At 38.5% G+C, this 23,235-nt stretch overlaps 1 protein-coding gene across 3 annotated transcripts in view; it reads left to right on the forward strand.

Moving 5' to 3' along the window:
• Positions 1–23,235, forward strand: part of CSN5 (COP9 signalosome subunit 5) — a 47,533-nt gene that overhangs the window by 19,728 nt on the left and 4,570 nt on the right. For all 3 annotated transcript variants that reach the window (XM_070102515.1, XM_070102514.1, XM_070102513.1), the window contains exons 3-6: positions 1,596–1,680; positions 2,673–2,822; positions 3,854–4,048; positions 4,584–4,781. In XM_070102515.1, the coding sequence (XP_069958616.1) occupies positions 1,596–1,680; positions 2,673–2,822; positions 3,854–4,048; positions 4,584–4,781 (628 nt within the window). The remainder of the gene's footprint in view (positions 1–1,595; positions 1,681–2,672; positions 2,823–3,853; positions 4,049–4,583; positions 4,782–23,235) is intronic.

The raw sequence follows: 23,235 nt of genomic DNA on the forward strand, positions 1-23,235 counted from the left end.
AGAAGTTGCAGAGATTGGTGGATGAATTTGGTAGGGTGTGCAAAAGAAGAAAATTAAAGGTGAATACAGGAAAGAGTAAGGTTATGAGGATAACAAAAAGATTAGGTGATGAAAGATTGAATATCAGATTGGAGGGAGAGACTATGGAGGAGGTGAATGTATTCAGATATTTGGGAGTGGACGTGTCAGCGGATGGGTCTATGAAAGATGAGGTGAATCATAGAATTGATGAGGGAAAAAGAGTGAGTGGTGCACTTAGGAGTCTGTGGAGACAAAGAACTTTGTCCTTGGAGGCAAAGAGGGGAATGTATGAGAGTATAGTTTTACCAACGCTCTTATATGGGTGTGAAGCATGGGTGATGAATGTTGCAGCGAGGAGAAGGCTGGAGGCAGTGGAGATGTCATGTCTGAGGGCAATGTGTGGTGTGAATATAATGCAGAGAATTCGTAGTTTGGAAGTTAGGAGGAGGTGCGGGATTACCAAAACTGTTGTCCAGAGGGCTGAGGAAGGGTTGTTGAGGTGGTTCGGACATGTAGAGAGAATGGAGCGAAACAGAATGACTTCAAGACTGTATTAGTCTGTAGTGGAAGGAAGGCGGGGTAGGGGTCGGCCTAGGAAAGGTTGGAGAGAGGGGGTAAAGGAGGTTTTGTGTGCGAGGGGCTTGGACTTCCAGCAGGTATGCGTGAGCGTGTTTGATAGGAGTGAATGGAGACAAATGGTTTTTAATACTTGACGTGCTGTTGGAGTGTGAGCAAAGTAACATTTATGAAGGGGTTCAGGGAAACCGGCAGGCCGGAGATGGGAAGTACAGTGCCTGCACTCTGAAGGAGGGGTGTTAATGTTGCAGTTTAAAAACTGTAGTGTAAAGCACCCTTCTGGCAAGACAGTGATGGAGTGAATGATGGTGAAAGTTTTTCTTTTTCGGGCCACCCTGCCTTGGTGGGAATCAGCCAGTGTGATAATAAATAAAAAAAAAAAAAATTTTTGGAAAAAAAATAAATTATGTTTTCTTAGGAAATGATAGAGAATCTTTTCCCGATGGTAATGACACCAAAAGTACAAAATTTGGTCGAAAACTCACGGAATTACACTCCCGCAAAGTTAGCAGTCTCGGCGACATATACGCATCAGCGATTTCGCCGAATTTGAGCCTTTTTTTTGGCCGATTCCGTTGTTCCAGTTGACCAAACTCATAGCTGTTTCTTTAGAACTCCATTTTGTCTATCTGTTGAGTACAAGAAACCGCCCATTTACCAATTTGAACTACCCAATAAAGTGGTCAAAAATTGGCAATTTGGCCAGTTTCATGCAAATTAAAAAGGATGCCAATTTCAAAATAGGGTCTAGAATAAACAATGTAGACATTCTTGGCACTAAAATAACATATCTTCTGTTCATTAGTCACGTCTCCAGGCCCTTCTTATATTACTCTTGCTTTCTATTTTGATTTTTTATTCATACAAAAAAATACTTGGTTATAGAATTTGTTTGTAATGACAAAGTGGCAGTATTACTGTATGGTGAATACTGAATCATACATATTTATTACTTTTAAAATGATGCACATGTTAACTAAAATTTATGTCTTTTTCAGCCCACATTTCTTCAAGCAGATCAAGATTTCTGCTTTGGCTCTGTTGAAGATGGTGATGCATGCCCGATCAGGAGGAACTCTTGAGGTTTGTCTTAATTATAGTTCTTATACTGTACATATTTTCATTATTACTTTTGTATTACTGTATATTATGTATTCCAGGCTTACTCTTCGGTTTTCTGCAAGAACAAATCACAGTCATCACAAATCAAAAAAAAGCTTGCCCTTAAAAAAAGTAACGAAATACAATTGAGCGTGCCGTTTACAAATGAGATAAATATGCCACTTCAGTTTTTTTTTTTTAATATACTGGCCCTCTGTGAGGAATGGTGACAACCCCCCCCCCTCTCCCGAAAAAAAAAGGAAACCCATTTACCATTACTAATTCTATAAATTTCTTGCTAGAAATGTTTGTATATTACAATTCAAATGACCCTCCAAACTGCAACATCTCCACCTTTGCTTCAGAGTATGGCACTGTACTTCCCACCTCCAGGACTCGACTCCAGCTAACCAGTTTCCCTGAATCCCTTCATTAATGTTACTTTGCTCAAACTCCGATAGCACATCATGCCATAAAGCCCCACTTGTCTGAGCTCTGGTCTAGTTATGTTCACACAAGCTTGTTGAGTATTCAAGCCCCCTAGCACTTAAAATCTTATTTATCCCATCCCTCCAACCCTTCTTGTTATGACCCTCATATCATCCACCCTAGATTTATATACCCTCATCCTCTTCTCCTCCATCCTCAGAATGCCCAAATCATCTCAACCCCTCCTTATATTATTGGTAGCCTCACACAATCTTTTAATACTGTATATTTGTTGGAATTTCTTTATATGCCTTGTGTGATACATTACTAAGATTTATTTGGGAATGTAAGTCTGAGTGATTGGGGCCTAAAGGGTCTAGAACTAAACCCCATCCTCCCCCCACTTCCCTCTTACACATCTGTACATATGTAATTAGGTATGCTATTCCATTCTGTTGAACATTTTGTACAGTATATGGTAACAGGTTCTTTATAGTTATAGATTAAAATTTCAGCATACTAATGCTTAAGTATTCAATTTGCAGGTTATGGGTCTCATGCTTGGCAAGGTAGACGGACCAACAATGATTGTAATGGACTCCTTTGCCTTGCCAGTGGAAGGTACTGAGACGAGAGTCAATGCTCAGGCACAAGCTTATGAGTATATGACAGGTTATGTAGAGGCTGCTAAACAGGTTTGCTATTTTTTATTTAATATTATTACTGTACGAACATTTATATCAGAAGTGCAGCTGCAACAGTTTAATGATTTTGGTAGTAGTGAAAAATCCTAAACCACTCAGAGTGAGGTTTTAAACAAATTCCAGAACATGCAAATGTGTTTTATGCAAAAAGCTGCACAAGCAAAAATACTAAAAAGGCTTATTTCATGCTCTTGTCTCAAAAATGTCACTGACAATGGTTTCCAGCTTTTCATGAGCAATTCCCAAAATTCATTGAATCATAATACAATTATTTTTCAAATTGCTTTAATCCTGGGCACTGCATACTATATTTCTGTCTTGTAGTTTATTATTTTCAAAGTTTAGATCATCTCCACAAAGTATATTTCAAATTTATTTTTGTGAAATTGTACACACAGCAGTATTGGCATTTTCAGTACAGTACTAGGCATCAAAATACCAAGCAATGTCTTTTATCATTTTTTCCTTGGCATGGGTGATGATACTGTACATACATGGATTAATTTCACCTGCCAGTGATACGTGGTGTAAAGTAGGATAAAAAAAATCGCCCTAATACAGTGGACCCCCGGTTAACGAACTTTTTTCATTCCAGTAGTATGTTCAGGTGCCATTACTGACCGAATTTTTTCCCATAAGGAATATTGTGAAGTAGATTAGTCCATTTCAGACCCCCAAACATACACGTACACACGCACTTACATAAATACACTTACATAATTGGTCGCATTTGGAGGTGATCGTTAAGCGGGGGTCCACTGTACTTATAAATGCTTACTCATAAGTAAGTACAATACAGTAATCAATTGTATTGATGTGATGGATGATGCTTATGTCAATCTCTTGAAAATCCATATTTTTTCCTCTATTGTCACTGGACTTTGGCTTAGAGAACCAAGGTTGTCTGTACTGTAATATATTTAGATCTTTCTTTTACTGATCTTAGTTGCAGTTGTGTTCTTAAGACATGTTAATTGAAGTGATGTGTCATATAGATATTTGGTCTTGTTTCATTTCTTCAGGTTGGTCGTCAAGAAAATGTGATTGGTTGGTACCACAGCCACCCAGGCTATGGCTGCTGGTTATCTGGCATAGATGTATCTACCCAGATGCTGAATCAGAATTATCAAGAGCCTTTTGTGGCTATTGTTATTGATCCTATACGCACCATAAGCTCAGGCAAAGTCAATATTGGAGCTTTCAGGACCTATCCAAAGGTAAAATGCTTTTGTACAAGTTTTTTAAACCCTGAGAATTTCCAGTTACTCTCACTTTACTGTTGACTTGCTTTTCCACATCCATGTACAAATCTTTCTTCAAGGAGTTGTGTGCCAGTGAAGGGCTCTTGATCCAAAAAATTGGAGCCAGGCTGCAAGAGTAGAAAAAAACTCAAGATTATTCACAGGTATATCCTGCCCTTTTTTTGAATAAAAGCTGAGTACCTTTCATTTCTCAGGTGCTGTATGATATTTATAGGTTTAGTACTTCTCAGTGAATATAATAATAATGGCATATCTGCTTGGTGGCACTGAGTAGACCATTTATATAAGGAATATATAGATTATATAGATTTGGGAAACCACTTCTAAGAGGGTGTTTGAGATAGTATCATTTATTGTCACACATTTGTATCTGTTACTAATGTAATAGTAAACTAAAGTTGTGGGACTAATCCTGACTATAGAATAGTTTAATGAGAAAGGTAATTAGGGCATATTTTAAAATTACTAATGCAAATACTTTTTTCCTTAGGGTTACAAGCCACCAGATGAAGGACCTTCAGAGTATCAAACTATTCCTTTAAATAAGATTGAAGACTTTGGTGTGCATTGTAAACAGTATTACTCATTAGATATTTCTTACTTCAAATCATCTCTGGACAAGAAACTTCTGGATTCACTGTGGAATAAGTATTGGGTTAATACTCTTAGTTCGTCATCGCTTATTACAGTGAGTATAGATTGTTTATGCTTTTTTTCAAGTATCTGATTTGTTTTAGGAATTCTTAGATTTATTATGAATACAGTGGACCATTCCGAATATTGGCCAATTTGGATTTCGGCTGCTTTTTTGGCCGAAACTCTATCCCAGTTTTTGGCCGTCATTTCGAGATTGCCCGTATTGGATGCGTAATAATAATCACTCTTGGGCACATTAAATATCTTGTTTTAGGTTAATTAGATATTTTCATTAATCCATCTATGATATTTTCTTCAAAATTATATAAGAAACACGTTACATAGTACAGTGGACCCCCGGCATACGATATTAACCCTTAAACTGTCCAAACGTAGATCTACGTTTTTTCAACATTTGAAAGTATGTAAAAAACGTAGATATATTTTTTTTTTTTTTACATTTGAAAATGTGTAAAAAAAAACTTTGATCTGTTTTTTTTTTTTTTTGTTATATTTGAAAATATGTAAAAAAAACGAAGATCTACTTTTGGAGCACTACGCATGTGAATGTAAATCTGTTTGGACAGTTTAAGGGTTAATCCGTTCCTGAGAGCTCATCGTATGCCGAAATTATTGTAAGGCGAAATAATTTTCCCCACAAGAAATAATGGAAATCAAATTAATCCGTACAAGACACCCAAAAGTATGAAAAAAAAAGTTTTACCACATGAAATATTAAGTTTAATGCACACAAGCTGAAGAAGACATGCACAGTTAGTAGTACTCTACTAACAATAGAATACATGACACTTTCCTTTAACCCTTTGACTGTTTCAGGCCCCTTTCTGAAACTGTCATTCTATGTCGCTCAATTTTTGAAGAAAAAAAAATTATTTTTTCTTATGAAATGATAGAGAATCTTTTCCCGATGGTAATGACACCAAAAGTTCGAAATTTGGTCGAAAACTCATGGAATTATGCTCCCGCGAAGTTAGCTGTCTCGGCGACATATGCGTATCGGCGATTTCGCCGACTTTGAGCCCTATTTTCAGCCAATTCCATTGTTCCAGTTGACCAAACTCATAACTATTTCTTTAGAACTCCATTTTATCTATCAGCTGAGTACAAGAAACCTCCCATTTACTAATTTGGACTACCCAATATGGTGGTCAGAAATTGGCAGTTTGACCAATTTCACGCAAACTAAAAAAGATGCCAATTTCAAAATAGGGTCCAGAATAAACAAGGTAGACATTCGTGGCACTAAAATAACATATGCTCTGTTCATTAGTCACATCTCTAGGCCCCTCTTATATTATTATTGCTTTCTATTTTGATTTTTTATTCATACAAAAAAATACAAAATTTACTGTTATGCAGACTACTGCATTATTGTAAAAATGGTATAAATAATATCAGTACACTAGTGAAAGAATATTAGACTCCCCAGTTGACGTGTATTGGACGTGTGGTGTGATTTAATTACTCCTGAACATTGGTAAAAATCAAACATTTCCGCTACTTTGAGCTCAGTTTCAAGGTCGTTTTCATCGTCAGAATAATGAAAATCATCTCTATTTCTGTAATATGTTTTCCATTTTATCACCTAAGACCATGAAAACGCGAATACAACGATAAATACTATACGAAAATACACCTCAAAGTCGGCGTTTTATTCCAAAAAAACGATCAGTTTTTTTGTTCTCATTACGCAATGTGTGCTGCAGGATTTTTTTTATGTGGTGCACACTGACCACACAGACCCATTCTCTCACATGTGGGCCTACCAGCTTTCTCCTGCTTGATTTGAAGCCGCTAGAATTATTGAGTATATATACGTCAGAAACATTGGCTCGTAAGACGTATTTATACGTCGAAAACAGTCAAAGGGTTAATGAAGATCTGGTGGTGATTGCTGCGATGGGAGGAGGGGAGAGTGTCGAACTTGTTTTGAAGGGGAATCCCCTTCCATTAGGACTTGAGGTATCAAGTCCTTTTCCGGGGTTACTTCCCTTCTTCTTTTAATGTCACTAGGACCAGCTTGAGAGTCACTGGGCCTCTTGTCGCACAACATATCTGTCCATAGAACTCTGTACCTCTCGTTCCTTTATGATTTGTCTAAATTGGTTCACAACGTTGTCATTGTAATAGTCACCAGCATGGCTTGCAATAGCTGTGCGAGGGTGATTTTCATCCATAAAGGTTTGCACTTCAAGCCACTTTGCACACATTTCCTTAATCTCTTTTTTCAATTCCATACTAATTCTCACCCTTTTTACCACAGGGATGGCACTAGAAGCTTTCTTGGGGTCCATGGTGACTTATTTTGTAGTTTTTTTTTTTTTTTTTTTTTTTTAAAAAATTCGGCCGTCTCCCACCGAGGCAGGGTGACCCAAAAAAGAAAGAAAATCCCCAAAAAGAAAATACTTTCATCATCATTCAACACTTTCACCACACTCGCACATTATCACTGTTTTTGCAGAGGTGCTCAGAATACAACAGTCTAGAAGCATACACATATAAAGATACACAACATATCCCTCCAAACTGCCAATATCCCAAACCCCTCCTTTAAAGTGCAGGCATTGTACTTCCCATTTCCAGGACTCAAGTCCGACTATATGAAAATAACCGGTTTCCCTGAATCCCTTCACTAAATATTACCCTGCTCACACTCCAACAGATCGTCAGGTCCCAAGTACCATTCGTCTCCATTCACTCCTATCTAACACGCTCACGCACGCTTGCTGGAAATCCAAGCCCCTTACCCACAAAACCTCCTTTACCCCCTCTCTCCAACCCTTTCGAGGACGACCCCTACCCCGCCTTCCTTCCCCTATAGATTTATATGCTTTCCATGTCATTCTACTGTGATCCATTCTCTCTAAATGACCAAACCACCTCAACAACCCCTCTTCTGCCCTCTGACTAATACTTTTATTAACTCCACACCTTCTCCTAATTTCCACACTCCGAATTTTTTGCATAATATTTACACCACACATTGCCCTTAGACAGGACATCTCCGCTGCCTCCAACCGTCTCCTTGCTGCTGCATTTACCACCCAAGCTTCACACCCATATAAGAGTGTTGGTACTACTATACTTTCATACATTCCCTTCTTTGCCTCCATAGATAACGTTTTTTGACTCCACATATACCTCAACGCACCACTCACCTTTTTTCCCTCATCAATTCTATGATTAACCTCATCCTTCATAAATCCATCCGCCGACACGTCAACTCCCAAGTATCTGAAAACATTCACTTCTTCCATACTCCTCCTCCCCAATTTGATATCCAATTTTTCTTTATCTAAATCATTTGACACCCTCATCACCTTACTCTTTTCTATGTTCACTTTCAACTTTCTACCTTTACACACATTCCCAAACTCATCCACTAACCTTTGCAATTTTTCTTTAGAATCTCCCATAAGCACAGTATCATCAGCAAAAAGTAACTGTGTCAATTCCCATTTTGAATTTGATTCCCCATAATTTAATCCCACCCCTCTCCCAAACACCCTAGCATTTACTTCCTTTACAACCCCATCTATAAATATATTAAACAACCATGGTGACATTACACATCCCTGTCTAAGACCTACTTTTACCGGGAAGTAGTCTCCCTCTCTTCTACACACCCTAACCTGAGCCTCACTATCCTCATAAAAACTCTTTACAGCATTTAATAACTTACCACCTATTCCATATACTTGCAACATCTGCCACATTGCTCCTCTATCCACTCTATCATATGCCTTTTCTAAATCCATAAATGCAATAAAAACCTCCCTATCTTTATCTAAATACTGTTCACATATATGCTTCAATGTAAACACCTGATCTACACATCCCCTACCCACTCTAAAACCTCCTTGCTCATCCGCAATCCTACATTCTGTCTTACCTCTAATTCTTTCAATTATAACCCTACCGTACACTTTTCCTGGTATACTCAGTAAGCTTATTCCTCTGTAATTTTTACAGTCTCTTTTGTCCCCTTTCCCTTTATATAAAGGGACTATACATGCTCTCTGCCAATCCCTAGGTACCTTCCCCTCTTTCATACATTTATTAAACAAAAGTACCAACCACTCCAACACTATATCCCCCCCTGCTTTTAACATTTCTGTCATGATCCCATCAGTTCCAGCTGCTTTACCCCCTTTCATTTTACGTAATGCCTCACGTACCTCCCCCACACTTACATTCTGCTCTTCTTCACTCCTAAAAGATGGTATACCTCCCTGACCAGTGCATGAAATTACTGCCTCTGTTTCTTCCTTAACATTTAAAAGTTCCTCAAAATATTCTCGCCATCTACCCAATACCTCCATCTCCCCATCTACTAACTCCCCTACTCTGTTTTTAACTGACAAATCCATATTTTCCCTAGGCTTTCTTAACTTGTTTAACTCGCTCCAAAATTTTTTCTTATTTTCATTAAAATTTCTTGACAGTGCCTCTCCCACTCTATCATCTGCTCTCCTTTTGCACTCTCTCACCACTCTCTTTACCTTTCTTTTACTCTCCATATACTCTGCTCTTCTTATAACACTTCTGCTTTGTAAAAACCTCTCATAAGCTACCTTTTTCTCTTTTATCACACCCTTTACTTCATCATTCCACCAATCACTCCTCTTTCCTCCTGCCCCCACCCTCCTATAACCACAAACTTCTGCCCCACATTCTAATACTGCATTTTTAAAACTATTCCAACCCTCTTCAACCCCCCCACTACTCATCTTTGCACTAGCCCACCTTTCTGCCAATAGTCGCTTATATCTCACCCGAACTTCCTCCTCCCTTAGTTTATACACTTTCACCTCCCTCTTACTTGTTGTTGCCACCTTCCTCTTTTCCCATCTACCTCTTACTCTAACTGTAGCTACAACTAAATAATGATCCGATATATCAGTTGCCCCTCTATAAACATGTACATCCTGGAGCCTACCCATCAACCTTTTATCCACCAATACATAATCTAATAAACTACTTTCATTACGTGCTACATCATACCTTGTATATTTATTTATCCTCTTTTTCATAAAATATGTATTACTTATTACCAAATTTCTTTCTACACATAGCTCAATTAAAGGCTCCCCATTTACATTTACCCCTGGCACCCCAAATTTACCTACTACTCCCTCCATAACATTTTTACCCACTTTAGCATTAAAATCCCCAACCACCATTACTCTCACACTTGATTCAAAACTCCCCACGCATTCACTCAACATTTCCCAAAATCTCTCTCTCTCCTCTACACTTCTCTCTTCTCCAGGTGCATACACGCTTATTATAACCCACTTTTCACATCCAATCTTTATTTTGCTCCACATAATCCTTGTAGTTACAAGCACTAAAAACACTAGGATAATGTGAAATGTACCGAATGTATGTGTAGATGCGACCGCACTGGCTGGCTTGTGAACACTGGCGCTGAGGCCACACGTGGGACGCGTCCCGGACGAATTGCGTGAGGCGAGGCAAAATTTTTGCATTAAAATGTATTGTATGCCGGATTTAACGTAAAGCGATGCCATCGTATGCCGGGGGTCCACTGTATATAAAAACATGCAATGTTTATATGTGATGCATGTTTAATAATAATCACTTTAGGGCACATTAAATATCTTACTTTAGGTTATTATAGACATTTTCATTAATCCATCTATGATATTTTCTTCAAAATTATATAAGAAACACGTTACATAGCACATAAACATGCAATGTTTATATGCTATCGAGTGGTGAGTACCGGCGAATCAAGGAGGGAGGGAGGAGGGTAGAGAGTAAACATTGTTTTCTCTGATTCATTGTTAGAGAAAACTGTGAATCTGGTCAGGTCCAGTCACCACCTTTTGTAAGTGTTTGTTTACAATTTTTTTTTTTTTTATTATCACACTGGCTGATTCCCACCAAGGCAGGGTGGCCCAAAAAAGAAAAGCTTTCACCATCATTCACTCCATCACTGTCTTGCCAGAAGGGTGCTTTACACTACAGTTTTTAAACTGCAACATTAACACCCCTCCTTCAGAGTGCAGGCACTGTACTTCCCATCTCCAGGACTCGAGTCCGGCCTGCTGGTTTCCCCGAACCCCTTCATAAATGTTACTTCGCTCACACTCCAACAGCACGTCAAGTATTAAAAACCATTTGTCTCCATTCACTCCTATCAAACACGCTCACGCATGCCTGCTGGAAGTCCAAGCCCCTCGCACACAAAACCTCCTTTACCCCCTCCTCGGCATGAATTATTCATTACTTCTCCCTTTGTTTATGATGGCATCTAAAGGTAGTTGTTAGAAACAATTAAACTCGGAGAACATGGTATGTCAGTGTAATAATATGGCTGTGTAGTGTAGCTCAGGGGAGGGCTACATACGTGTACCTACATCTACCGGCTACCTACATTGAATTCCTACAAATAAATACTACTCGCCTCTTGCCCTACATTAAGACTACAAATATTTTAAGGTAAGTAATGAATGTACTGTGGCAGTATCAAAGCCCTAGATAGGGCTTTGATACCTGAAGTCCCTATGGAGGGGAATTCCCAAATCCCTCTCCCCTCCTCACCTTCAATACGCCAACAAGAGTCTTCAATAAAGGTGTGTAATGTTCATTTATCATTAAAATTTGTGCTTTATATTTATTTCTCATTGTTTTGTGTATGTAAAACTATAGTTACTCTCTATAAAATGTATTTTTTGTTAATACTTTTGGGTGTCTGAAAATGATTAATTGGATTTACATTATTTCTTATGGGAAATATTTTGGTTTTCAGCCTTTTTGGATTTAGGCCGACCTTCTGGAACGGATTATGGCTGATAACTGAGGGTCCACTGTAGTTCAGTATGTTAACTCTTTGAGGGTCGGTCCCATAGTATTATGGCTTTGAAGCCTGGGTTTGTCCTGTAGTTCTACACCATAGGCTCAGTTCACTCAGATAAGCTGTGAGTGGTAAATTTTGGCCTAGATATGAGAGAGTGGGTCTATGCAGTAAGTGTGCACCATATAAAAAAAAATCCTGCAGCAAGCAGTGCATAATGGGGAAAAACTGCAACTGTGTTTTTGGTTTAAAATTGTGACTTTGTAGTGTATTTTCCTTTGGTTTTTATTGTTGTATTCTTTGTTTCTTGGTCTCGTATGATAGAATGGAAGATATATCACAGAAATAGAGATGATTTTGATTGGTTTCAGGAATGAAAGTAGCTTTAAATTGAGCTCAAAGCAGCAGAAATGTTTGGTATTTGTCAATATTCCAGAGTGCACTTAATGCATCACTTGTCCAATACACGTCCAACTAGTCAGTCTAATACATGTGCACAAATGCGCTGACATTATTTATACAATATTTACAATAATCCTAGGTAGTAGGTTGGTAGACAGCAACCACCCAGGGAGGTACTACCATCCTGCCCAGTGAGTGTAAAACGAAAGCCTGTAATTGTTTTACATGATGGTAGGATTGCTGGTGTCCTTTTTTCTGTCTCATGAGCATGCAAGATTTCAGGTATGTCTTGCTACTTCTACTTACACTTAGGTCACACTACACATACATGTACAAGCACATATATACACACCCCGCTGGGTTTTCTTCTATTTTCTTTCTACAGTGGACCCCCGGTTAACGAACTTTTTTCATTCCAGTAGTATGTTCAGGTGCCAGTACTGACCGAATTTTTTCCCATAAGGAATATTGTGAAGTAGATTAGTCCATTTCAGACCCCCAAACATACACGTACAAACGCACTTACATAAATACACTTACATAATTGGTCGCATTTGGAGGTGATCGTTAAGCGGGGGTCCACTGTAGTTCTTATTCTTGTTTATTTCCTTTTATCTCCATGGGGAAGTGGAACAGAATTCTTCCTCCGTAAGCCATGCGTGTTGTAAGAGGCGACTAAAATGCCGGGAGCAAGGGGCTAGTAACCCCTTCTCCTGTATAAATTACTAAATTTGAAAAGAGAAACTTTTGTTTTTCTTTTTGGACCACCCTGCCTCGGTGGAATGCGGCCAGTTTGTTGAAAAAAAAAAATTACAATAATGCAGTAGTCTGTATAATAGTACTGTAAATCTTAATTTTTTTTATGACTAAAATTTCAAAATGGAAAGCAATTGTAATATAGGAGAGGCCTTAGAATGTGACTAATGAACAGAGGAAATGGTTTTAGTGCCAAGAATATCTACGTTGTTTATTCTGGACCCTGTTTTGAGATTGGCAATTTTTTAATTTTGTGTGAAATTGGTCAAATTACCAATTTCTGATCACTTTATTGGGTAGTTTAATTAGGTATATGGGCAGTTTCTTGTATTCACTCGATAGACCAGAAGGCATACCGGTGAAATAACTGAGTCTGGTCAACTGGAACAATGGAATTGGCTAAAAATAGGGCTCAGAGTGGGCAAAAATCACTGATGCATAACTATAGCTGTAACTGCTAACTTTGCGAGAATGTAATTCCATAAGTTTTCCATCAAATTTTGTATTTTTGGTTTCATTACCTTTGGAAAAAGATTCTCTCATTTCATAAGATTTTAAATTCTCCAGCCCTGAGAGCAAGTTTGAGATCAGGGGTTCCGACCCTCAAAAGGTTAAGGATGTAGATAGCTAATACACGTATGTATTTTTACCCATGAGCTTCCTGTCCGTAAGATGCAGTGTAATGTATGTTGTTTGTGATTACTTGTTTTCTTAACACCAGCTGCCTCTCACTGAGGTAGGGTGAACTGAAAGAGGAAACACTTTCACTGTCATTCATTCAATCACTGTTTTGTCAGAATTGTGCTGACATCACAGTTCAGATGACCTTCTGAGCTGCAATATTCCCATCCCACCTGAGTATAGGCACTATGCTTCCTGGCTTCAGGACTCAAGTCTGGTTAACCAGACCTTGCTCACAATTCCAAAACCACATCAAATTTTAAAAACCACTTGTCTCCACTCACTCCTGTCTAACATGCTCACACAAACTTGATGGATGTCTAAGACCCCAGCACTCAAAACCTCCTTTAACCCCTACTGGACAACCCCTCCTTTTCCCACCCCAGATTTGTATGCCTTCTTAGTCATCCAGTTTTGCTCCAGCTTCTTTAACTGTCCAAACCATTTCCATAATCTCTCCTCAGCCCTCTGAATAATAATTTTGGTAACCCACACCTTCTAATCTCTATAAGCAGAACTAAATTCATGGTGGTCCATCTTCATTATATAGTCTGTTAAGTTTTTTGGAGTTCCTAGTAGTAGCACTTGCTTCCTCTTGTAAGCTTTTCCATTGGTCTACCACTTTGTGAAGAAAAACATTCTAGTGTCTTTTAGACAGCCCAGTGCATACAATGTGTACCAGGTCAGGACAGGTAATATAATATGTACCAGGTCAAGACCAGCAACAGACTACCCTGTACCTACTTTTGTTTGTCATCAGGCATATAATACATAAATACCAGGTCACAACACCTGCACTACACATGTGCTGTTGCACTGATCACCAAACACCATCTCATTTGAAGTTTGGTGACTATTCGTAGTGACACTTCCTTCTACACACAAGAAGAAATGGGCTCAAAAGAGATGTTATTTCCGTACACACACAACAAGGCACCCAACAGAGTGCAGAGATATGTGCGTTGTGGAGAGAGCATAAAGCACCTCTATTTATGGAGCTGTGTTTCAGGGACCTCCACAGACTGCAGCAGTTCTAGGAACATGGCCTGTGTCAGCATGGTATATAAATGTATGATATACATTGTGTATATACATTTTATAAACAATGTACTGATGACGCTATTAGTGCAGGTATTGTGTTGTATACAATAGGTGGCCTTGTGTACATTGTGCATCATATAGGTCTCATGGGCCACAAAAATTACTGGAAAATGTAAAACAAATGAAAAAAAAAACAATAAAACATACCAAAAAATATAATGCAAAGCAATTGCCAATGTTGCTGTCAGCAATCTTCAACCTTCAGCTTCAATCCTTCATATCTCATTAAGGATTGATGGGGGAATTTTTTTTTTTCGTTACCACCACTTTTTTTTTTTTGTGCCTACATTGTCAGTGTTTTTAATTTTGGGACTTCCAGTAATGAAGGGGTTAAAGATTTGAATCATGTTTGGTCTAGATATGTTCTAATTTGCCATGTGTGTTGTATGAGGCGACTAAAATGCCTGGAGCAAGTGGATAGTAACTCCTTCTCCTGTATAAGTTACTAAATTGAAAAACAAAAACTTTTGTTTTTCTTTTTAGGTCACCCTGCCTCAATGGGATATGGCTAGTTCATTTAAAAAAAAAAAGGACTAATTTACCATTTTTATTGAAGAAATTTGGATATTAGTTTCCAAGAGATGACTTGCGAATGCCTCATCTGATTCCCTTCAGATCTTAGTGTTAATATTACACTCCATTATTTACTTATGGTACTCTCTGTACTATTATAATTGAATGCATTATGGCAAGAGGGACTTGGGTTATGGAATTCAGGAATACCTTTCTCAGGTCATGCAGTAGCTGAAATACATCATTGTTGTTGTTATTCTTCTTTCAACAAACTGGTCATATCCCACTGAGACACGGTGGCTCGAAAAGAAAAACACAAGTTTCTCTTTTTAACTTTAGTAATGTATACAGGAGAAGGTTTGCTCATGGCATGTTAGTCGCCTCTTACAGCACGCATGGCTTACGGAGGACGAATTCTGTTCCACTTCCCCATGGAGATAAGAGGAAATAAACAAGAACAAGAACTAGTAAGAAAACAGAAGAAAACCCAGAGGGGTGTGTATATATATGCTTATACATGCATGTGTAGTGTGACCTAAGTGTAAGTAGAAGTAGCAAGACACAGTGGAACCCCGGTTATCGGTCGTAATCTGTTCCAGAAGGTCTGCCTGAATCCGAAAAGGCCGAAAACCGAAGTAATATTTCCCATAAGAATTAATGTAAATCCAATTAATCCATTTCAGACACCCCAAAATATTAACAAAAAATACATTTTTAAATATGGTAGTAGGTTGGTAGACAGCAACCACCCAGGGAGGTACTACCGTCCTGCCAAGTGAGTGTAAAACGAAAGCCTGTGATTGTTTTACATGATGGTAGGATTGCTGATGTCTTTTGTCTGTCTCATAAATATGCAAGATTACAGGTATGTCTTGCTACTTCTACTTACACTTAGGTCACACTACACATACATGTACACATTTATTTATACACACTCATCTGAGTTTTCTTTGATTTTATCTTAATAGTTCTTGGTCTTATTACTTTTCCTTTTATATCCATGGGGAAGTGGAATAAGAATCTTTCCTCCGTAAGCCATGCGTGTTGTAAAAGTCAACTAAAATGCCGGGAACAATGGGCTAGTAACCCCTTTTCCTGTAAAGATTACTAAAAAGAATAAGAAGAAAATTGTCAAAGTGGGAAGTCTGAATGTGCGTGGATATTGTGCAGATGATAAGAAAGAGATGATTGTGGATGTTATGAATGAGAAGAAGCTGGATGTCCTGGCTTTAAGTGAAACAAAGCTGAAGGGGGTGGGAGAGTTTCAGTGGAGAGGAATAAATGGGATTAGGTCAGGGGTTTCAAATAGAGTTAGAGCTAAAGAAGGAGTAGCAATAATGTTGAAGGATAAGCTATGGCAGGAAAAGAGGGACTATAAATGTATTAATTCAAGGATTATGTGGAGTAAAATAAAGATTGGATGTGAAAAGTGGGTTATAATAAGCGTGTATGCACCTGGAGAAGAGAGAAGTGTAGAGGAGAGAGAGAGATTTTGGGAAATGTTGAGTGAATGCGTGGGGAGTTTTGAATCAAGTGTGAGAGTAATGGTGGTTGGGGATTTCAATGCTAAAGTGGGTAAAAATGTTATGGAGGGAGTAGTAGGTAAATTTGGGGTGCCAGGGGTAAATGTAAATGGGGAGCCTTTAATTGAGCTATGTGTAGAAAGAGATTTAGTAATAAGTAATACATATTTTATGAAAGAGGATAAATAAATATACAAGGTATGATGAAGCACGTAATGAAAGTAGTTTATTAGATTATGTATTGGTGGATAAAAGGTTGATGGGTAGGCTCCAGGATGTACATGTTTATAGAGGGGCAACTGATATATCGGATCATTATTTAGTTGTAGCTACAGTTAGAGTAAGAGGTAGATGGGAAAAGAGGAAGGTGGCAACAACAAGTAAGAGGGAGGTGAAAGTGTATAAACTAAGGGAGGAAGAAGTTCGGGTGAGATATAAGCGACTATTGGCAGTAAGGTGGGCTAGTGCAAAGATGAGTAGTGGGGGGGTTGAAGAGGGTTGGAATAGTTTTAAAAATGCAGTGTTAGAATGTGGGGCAGAAGTTTGTGGTTATAGGAGGGTGGGGGCAGGAGGAAAGAGGAGTGATTGGTGGAATGATGAAGTAAAGGGTGTGATAAAAGAGAAGAAGGTAGCTTATGAGAGGTTTTTACAAAGCAGAAGTGTTATAAGAAGAGCAGAGTATATGGAGAGTAAAAGAAAGGTAAAGAGAGTGGTGAGAGAGTGCAAAAGGAGAGCAGATGATAGAGTGGGAGAGGCACTGTCAAGAAATTTTAATGAAAATAAGAAAAAATTTTGGAGTGAGTTAAACAAGTTAAGAAAACCTAGGGAAAGTATGGATTTGTCAGTTAAAAACAGAGTAGGGGAGTTAGTAGATGGGGAGATGGAGGTATTAGGTAGATGGCGAGAATATTTTGAGGAACTTTTAAATGTTAAGGAAGAAACAGAGGCAGTAATTTCATGCACTGGTCAGGGAGGTATACCATCTTTTAGGAGTGAAGAAGAGCAGAATGCAAGTGTGGGGGAGGTACGTGAGGCATTACGTAAAATGAAAGGGGGTAAAGCAGCTGGAACTGATGGGATCATGACAGAAATGTTAAAAGCAGGGGGGGATATAGTGTTGGAGTGGTTGGTGCTTTTGTTTAATAAATGTGTGAAAGAGGGGAAGGTACCTAGGGATTGGCAGAGAGCATGTATAGTCCCTTTATATGAAGGGAAAGGGGACAAAAGAGATTGTAAAAATTATAGAGGAATAAGTTTACTGAGTATACCAGGAAAAGTGTACGGTAGGGTTTTAATTGAAAGAATTAGAGGTAAGACAGAATGTAGGATTGCGGATGAGCAAGGAGGCTTCAGAGTGGGTAGGGGATGTGTAGATCAAGTGTTTACATTGAAGCATATATGTGAACAGTATTTAGATAAAGGTAGGGAACTTTTTATTGCATTTATGGATTTAGAAAAGGCATATGATAGAGTGGATAGAGGAGCAATGTGGCAGATGTTGCAAGTATATGGAATAGGTGGTAAGTTATTAAATGCTGTAAAGAGTTTTTATGAGGATAGTGAGGCTCAGGTTAGGGTGTGTAGAAGAGAGGGAGACTACTTCCCGGTAAAAGTAGGTCTTAGACAGGGATGTGTAATGTCACCATGGTTGTTTAATATATTTATAGATGGGGTTGTAAAGGAAGTAAATGCTAGGGTGTTTGGGAGAGGGGTGGGATTAAATTTTGGGGAATCAAATTCAAAATGGGAATTGACACAGTTACTTTTTGCTGATGATACTGTGCTTATGGGAGATTCTAAAGAAAAATTGCAAAGGTTAGTGGATGAGTTTGGGAATGTGTGTAAAGGTAGAAAGTTGAAAGTGAACATAGAAAAGAGTAAGGTGATGAGGGTGTCAAATGATTTAGATAAAGAAAAATTGGATATCAAATTGGGGAGGAGGAGTATGGAAGAAGTGAATGTTTTCAGATACTTGGGAGTTGACGTGTCGGCGGATGGATTTATGAAGGATGAGGTTAATCATAGAATTGATGAGGGAAAAAAGGTGAGTGGTGCGTTGAGGTATATGTGGAGTCAAAAAACGTTATCTATGGAGGCAAAGAAGGGAATGTATGAAAGTATAGTAGTACCAACACTCTTATATGGGTGTGAAGCTTGGGTGGTAAATGCAGCAGTGAGGAGATGGTTGGAGGCAGTGGAGATGTCCTGTTTAAGGGCAATGTGTGGTGTAAATATTATGCAGAAAATTCGGAGTGTGGAAATTAGGAGAAGGTGTGGAGTTAATAAAAGTATTAGTCAGAGGGCAGAAGAGGGGTTGTTGAGGTGGTTTGGTCATTTAGAGAGAATGGATCAAAGTAGAATGACATGGAAAGCATATAAATCTATAGGGGAAGGAAGGCGGGGTAGGGTTCGTCCTCGAAAGGGTTGGAGAGAGGGGGTAAAGGAGGTTTTGTGGGCAAGGGGCTTGGACTTCCAGCAAGCGTGCGTGAGCGTGTTAGATAGGAGTGAATGGAGACGAATGGTACTTGGGACCTGACAATCTGTTGGAGTGTGAGTAGGGTAATATTTAGTGAAGAGATTAAGGGAAACTGGTTATTTTCATATAGTCGGACTTGAGTCCTGGAAATGGGAAGTACAATGCCTGCACTTTAAAGGAGGGGTTTGGGATATTGGCAGTTTGGAGGGATATGTTGTGTATCTTTATATGTGTATGCTTCTAGACTGTTGTATTCTGAGCACCTCTGCAAAAACAGTGATAATGTGCGAGTGTGGTGAAAGTGTTGAATGATGATGAAAGTATTTTCTTTTTGGGGATTTTCTTTCTTTTTTGGGTCACCCTGCCTCAGTGGGAGACGGCCGACTTGTTGAAAAAAAAAAAAAACATTTTTAAAGATTAACAATGGTTTTACATACAGAAATCAATGAGAAATAAATATAAAGCTCAAATTTTAATGATAAATGAAGATTACATATCTTTATTGAAGACTTGTTGGCATATTGAAGAAGGCAAGGAGGGGAGAGAGAGTTGGGAATCCCCCTCCATAAGGACTTCAGGTATCAAAACCCTCTCTAGGGTTACTTCCCTTCTTTGTTATTTACTGCCACAGTACATTCATTTTTTCTTTCTTTCAACACACCGGCCGTATCCCACCAAGGCGGGGTGGCCCGAAAGGAAAAACGAAAGTTTCTCCTTTTACATTTAGTAATATATACAGGAGAAGAGGTTACTAGCCCCTTACTCCCGGCATTTTAGTCGCCTCCTACAACACGCATGGCTTACGGAGGAAGAATTCTGTTCCACTTCCCCATGGAGATAAGAGAAAATAAACAAGAACAAAAACTAGTAAGAAAATAGAAGAAAACCCAGAGGGGTGTGTATATCTATGCTTGTACATGTATGTGTAGTGTGACCTAAGTGTAAGTAGAAGTAGCAAGACGTACCTGAAACCTTGCATGTTTATGAGAGAGAAAAAAGACACCACCTATCCTACCATCATGTAAAACAATTACAGTCTTTCGTTTTACACTCACTTGGCAGGACGGTAGTACCTCCCTGGGCGGTTGCTGTCTACCAACCTACTACCTAGAAGTACATTCATTACTTACCTTAAAATATTTGTAGTCTTAATGTAGGGCGAGAGGTGAGTAGTATTTATTTGTAGGAAGTCGGTGTAGGCAGCAGTAGATGTAGGTACATGTATGTAGCCCCCAGGGCTACACTACACAGCCATATTATTATACTACACAGCCATATTATTACCATGTTCACTGAGTTTAATTGTTTCTAACAACTACCTTTAGATGCCATCATAAACAAAGGGAGAAGTAATGAATAATTCGTGCCAAGAATTGTAAACAAACGTGTTTGAAGGGCAGTGACTGCGCCAGACGAAAGATTCACAGTTTTCTCTGATGCTGAATCAGAGAAAATATAATGTTCACTCTCCACCCGACTCGCCACTCAATAACATTGCATATTTATATGCTATATGCTATGTAATGTATTTCTTATATAATTTTGAATAAAATATAGATGGATTAATGAAAATGTCTATATTAACTTAAAATAAGACATTTAGTGTGCCCAAGAGTGATTATTATTAAATATATATCGCATATAAACATTACATGTTTTTATATACAGTACATACTATGTAACGTGTTTCTTTGGGCCCATGGTGGCTTATTTTGCAGTCGCACTCAATAAACAACCACAAAAAAACAATGGATTATAACGAAATGTTTGGATAAATACGCGGAATGTTGCTCACTCACCCAGAGACACAGCCAGACTGATTCATGAACATGGTTGGGCAGACGTGTCCAATACAGCCAATTTTCGAGTTGCCGCCCGAAATCCAGGACAGAATTTTGGCCAAAAAAGTGGTCGAAATCTGATTTGGCTGATATCCGCATATGCCGATGTCTTGCACGTTTAAGACAGAAAAAGACACCAGCAATCCTACCATCATGTAAAACAATTACAGGCTTCTGTTTTACACTCACTTTGCAGGACAGTAGTACCTCCCTGGGTGGCAGGAAAGCTGGAAGTGGAACATGTCTTGGTTTCAGTATTTACTTATGCTAGTTAGGTAGTGTTTTTCAAGATGCACTGAGTGGGCTCACCTGGTGTTTGATTTTTTCAAAGACAAGAGAATGTTGTAGGAAACCCAAACTGTTGAGCTGAGGCTAAAAATATTAGCAGGTGGCATATTTGAAGGAATAAAATACATATTAACATCCTAGGTAGTAGGTTGGTAGATAGCAACCACCCAGGGAGGTACTACCGTCCTGCCAAGTGAATGTAAAATGGAAGCCTGTGGTTGTTTTACATGATGGTAGGATTGCTGGTGTCTTTTTCCTGTCTCATAAACATACAAGATTTCAGGTATGTATTGTTACCTCAACTTACACTTAGGCCACACTACACATGAATATACAAGCATATATATACACACACCCCTCTGGGTTTTCTTCTGTTTTATTACTAGTTCTTGTTTATTTCCTCTTATCTCCATGGGTAAGTGGAAAGAATTCTTCCTCTGTAAGCTATGCGTGTTGTAAGAGGCGACTAAAATGCCAGGAGCAAGGGGCTAGTAACCCCTTCTCCTGTATAAATTACTAAATTTAAAAAGAGAAACTTTGGGTTTTCGGGCCACCCTGCCTCGGTGGGATACAGCCGGTTTGTTGAAAGAAAGATATACACACACACACACACCCTTCTGGGTTTTCTTCTCTTTTTCTTACTAGTTCTTGTTCTTGTTTATTTCCTCTTATCTCCTTGGAGAGGTGGAACAGAATTCTTTGTCCGTAAGCCATGTGTATCATAAGAGGCGACTAAAATGCCAGGAGCAAGGGGCTAGTAACCCCTTTCTCTTGTATACATTACTAAATTTTTAAAGAGAAGCTTTTGTTTTTCTTTTTGGGCCACCCTGCTTCAGTGGGATATGACCAGTGCATTGAAAGAAAGAAGAAGAAATATTAACATACAAGTTCATTGAATGCAGCTTGGTTCCCTGTGTATTAGTATTTCAAACACAATTTAAGGGTTAAAAAGACCAGCTTCTTTGATCCAAATCTATGATCCAGATCACTAAAGTGATCTAGGGTGTTGTACTTATAATGCGATATTGGATACACTGAGACAAGACCAGTGATTTATGTGTGATTTCACCCTCAGATACCAGTGTAAACGTTATGAGGAGTGTGTCACTCATGTTTGAAGTTGTCTTGCTCTGAAGGAATTGTCCGAGATTATAGTTGACTTACCACACATGATAAATACACATCACCAGAATTACTAGTTGGGCTCAAATTAGCAGAATTATTAGAGTTCTTCAAATTTTCCTGAGAACAAGTAAGGCCCCCTTACACCCCCTGCTCTGTTGTATGGGATTTTAATAGATCTGATTCAATTATTAGGACACAACAAACCATGACCAATCATTCCTGGTTATATTTTATTTCTATTTTTTTTGTGATTATGAATTCAGAATGGAAGGCAAGTGTAATATAGGAGAGGCCTGGGGATATGATTAATGAACAAAGGAAATGTTGTTTCAGGGACAGGAATGTCCACATTGTTTATTTTGAACTATTTTTAATTTTGTGTAAAATTGGCCAAATTACCAATTTCTGTGCACTTTATAGATAGTTGTTATAGTTGATTGGGTAGCTTCTTGTGCTCAATCGATAGAATGGAAGGCATACTAGTGAAATAGCTAAGAAGTCATTCGAATAGAGCAATGGAATTGGCTTAAAATAGGATTCAAAATGGGCAAAATTGCCAATGCATAAGTTGCACCTAGACAGCTAAATTTGTGCTTGCATAATTCTATAAGTTTTTCATCAAATTTTTTACTCTTGGTGTCATTACCTTCAGAAAAAGATTCCCTACCATTTCAGAAGAAAAAATAATAAAGTCGACACTGAGAACAATATTAATTCTTGGGGTCTGGACAATGAAAGGATTAATGAGATGTGTTGAACTGACAGTGAAACCGACAATTCTTGAAGAGCAGTTCTGGGCATTTTTCTAAGAGGTATCTGTGAGTGAGGTGCATGTGGCCAATGCATATATGGCAAATTGCGGTCTCCCAAACTTGACAGTAGTGGAAAAACTGTCAGAAACTTAAACATGGTTTGATAGAAAACAATTTGTTGTGGACCTACTCGGATCAACTTTG

Source organism: Cherax quadricarinatus, chromosome 82 (genome assembly GCF_038502225.1).
Source record: "Cherax quadricarinatus isolate ZL_2023a chromosome 82, ASM3850222v1, whole genome shotgun sequence".
NCBI classification, from domain to species: domain Eukaryota; kingdom Metazoa; phylum Arthropoda; class Malacostraca; order Decapoda; family Parastacidae; genus Cherax; species Cherax quadricarinatus.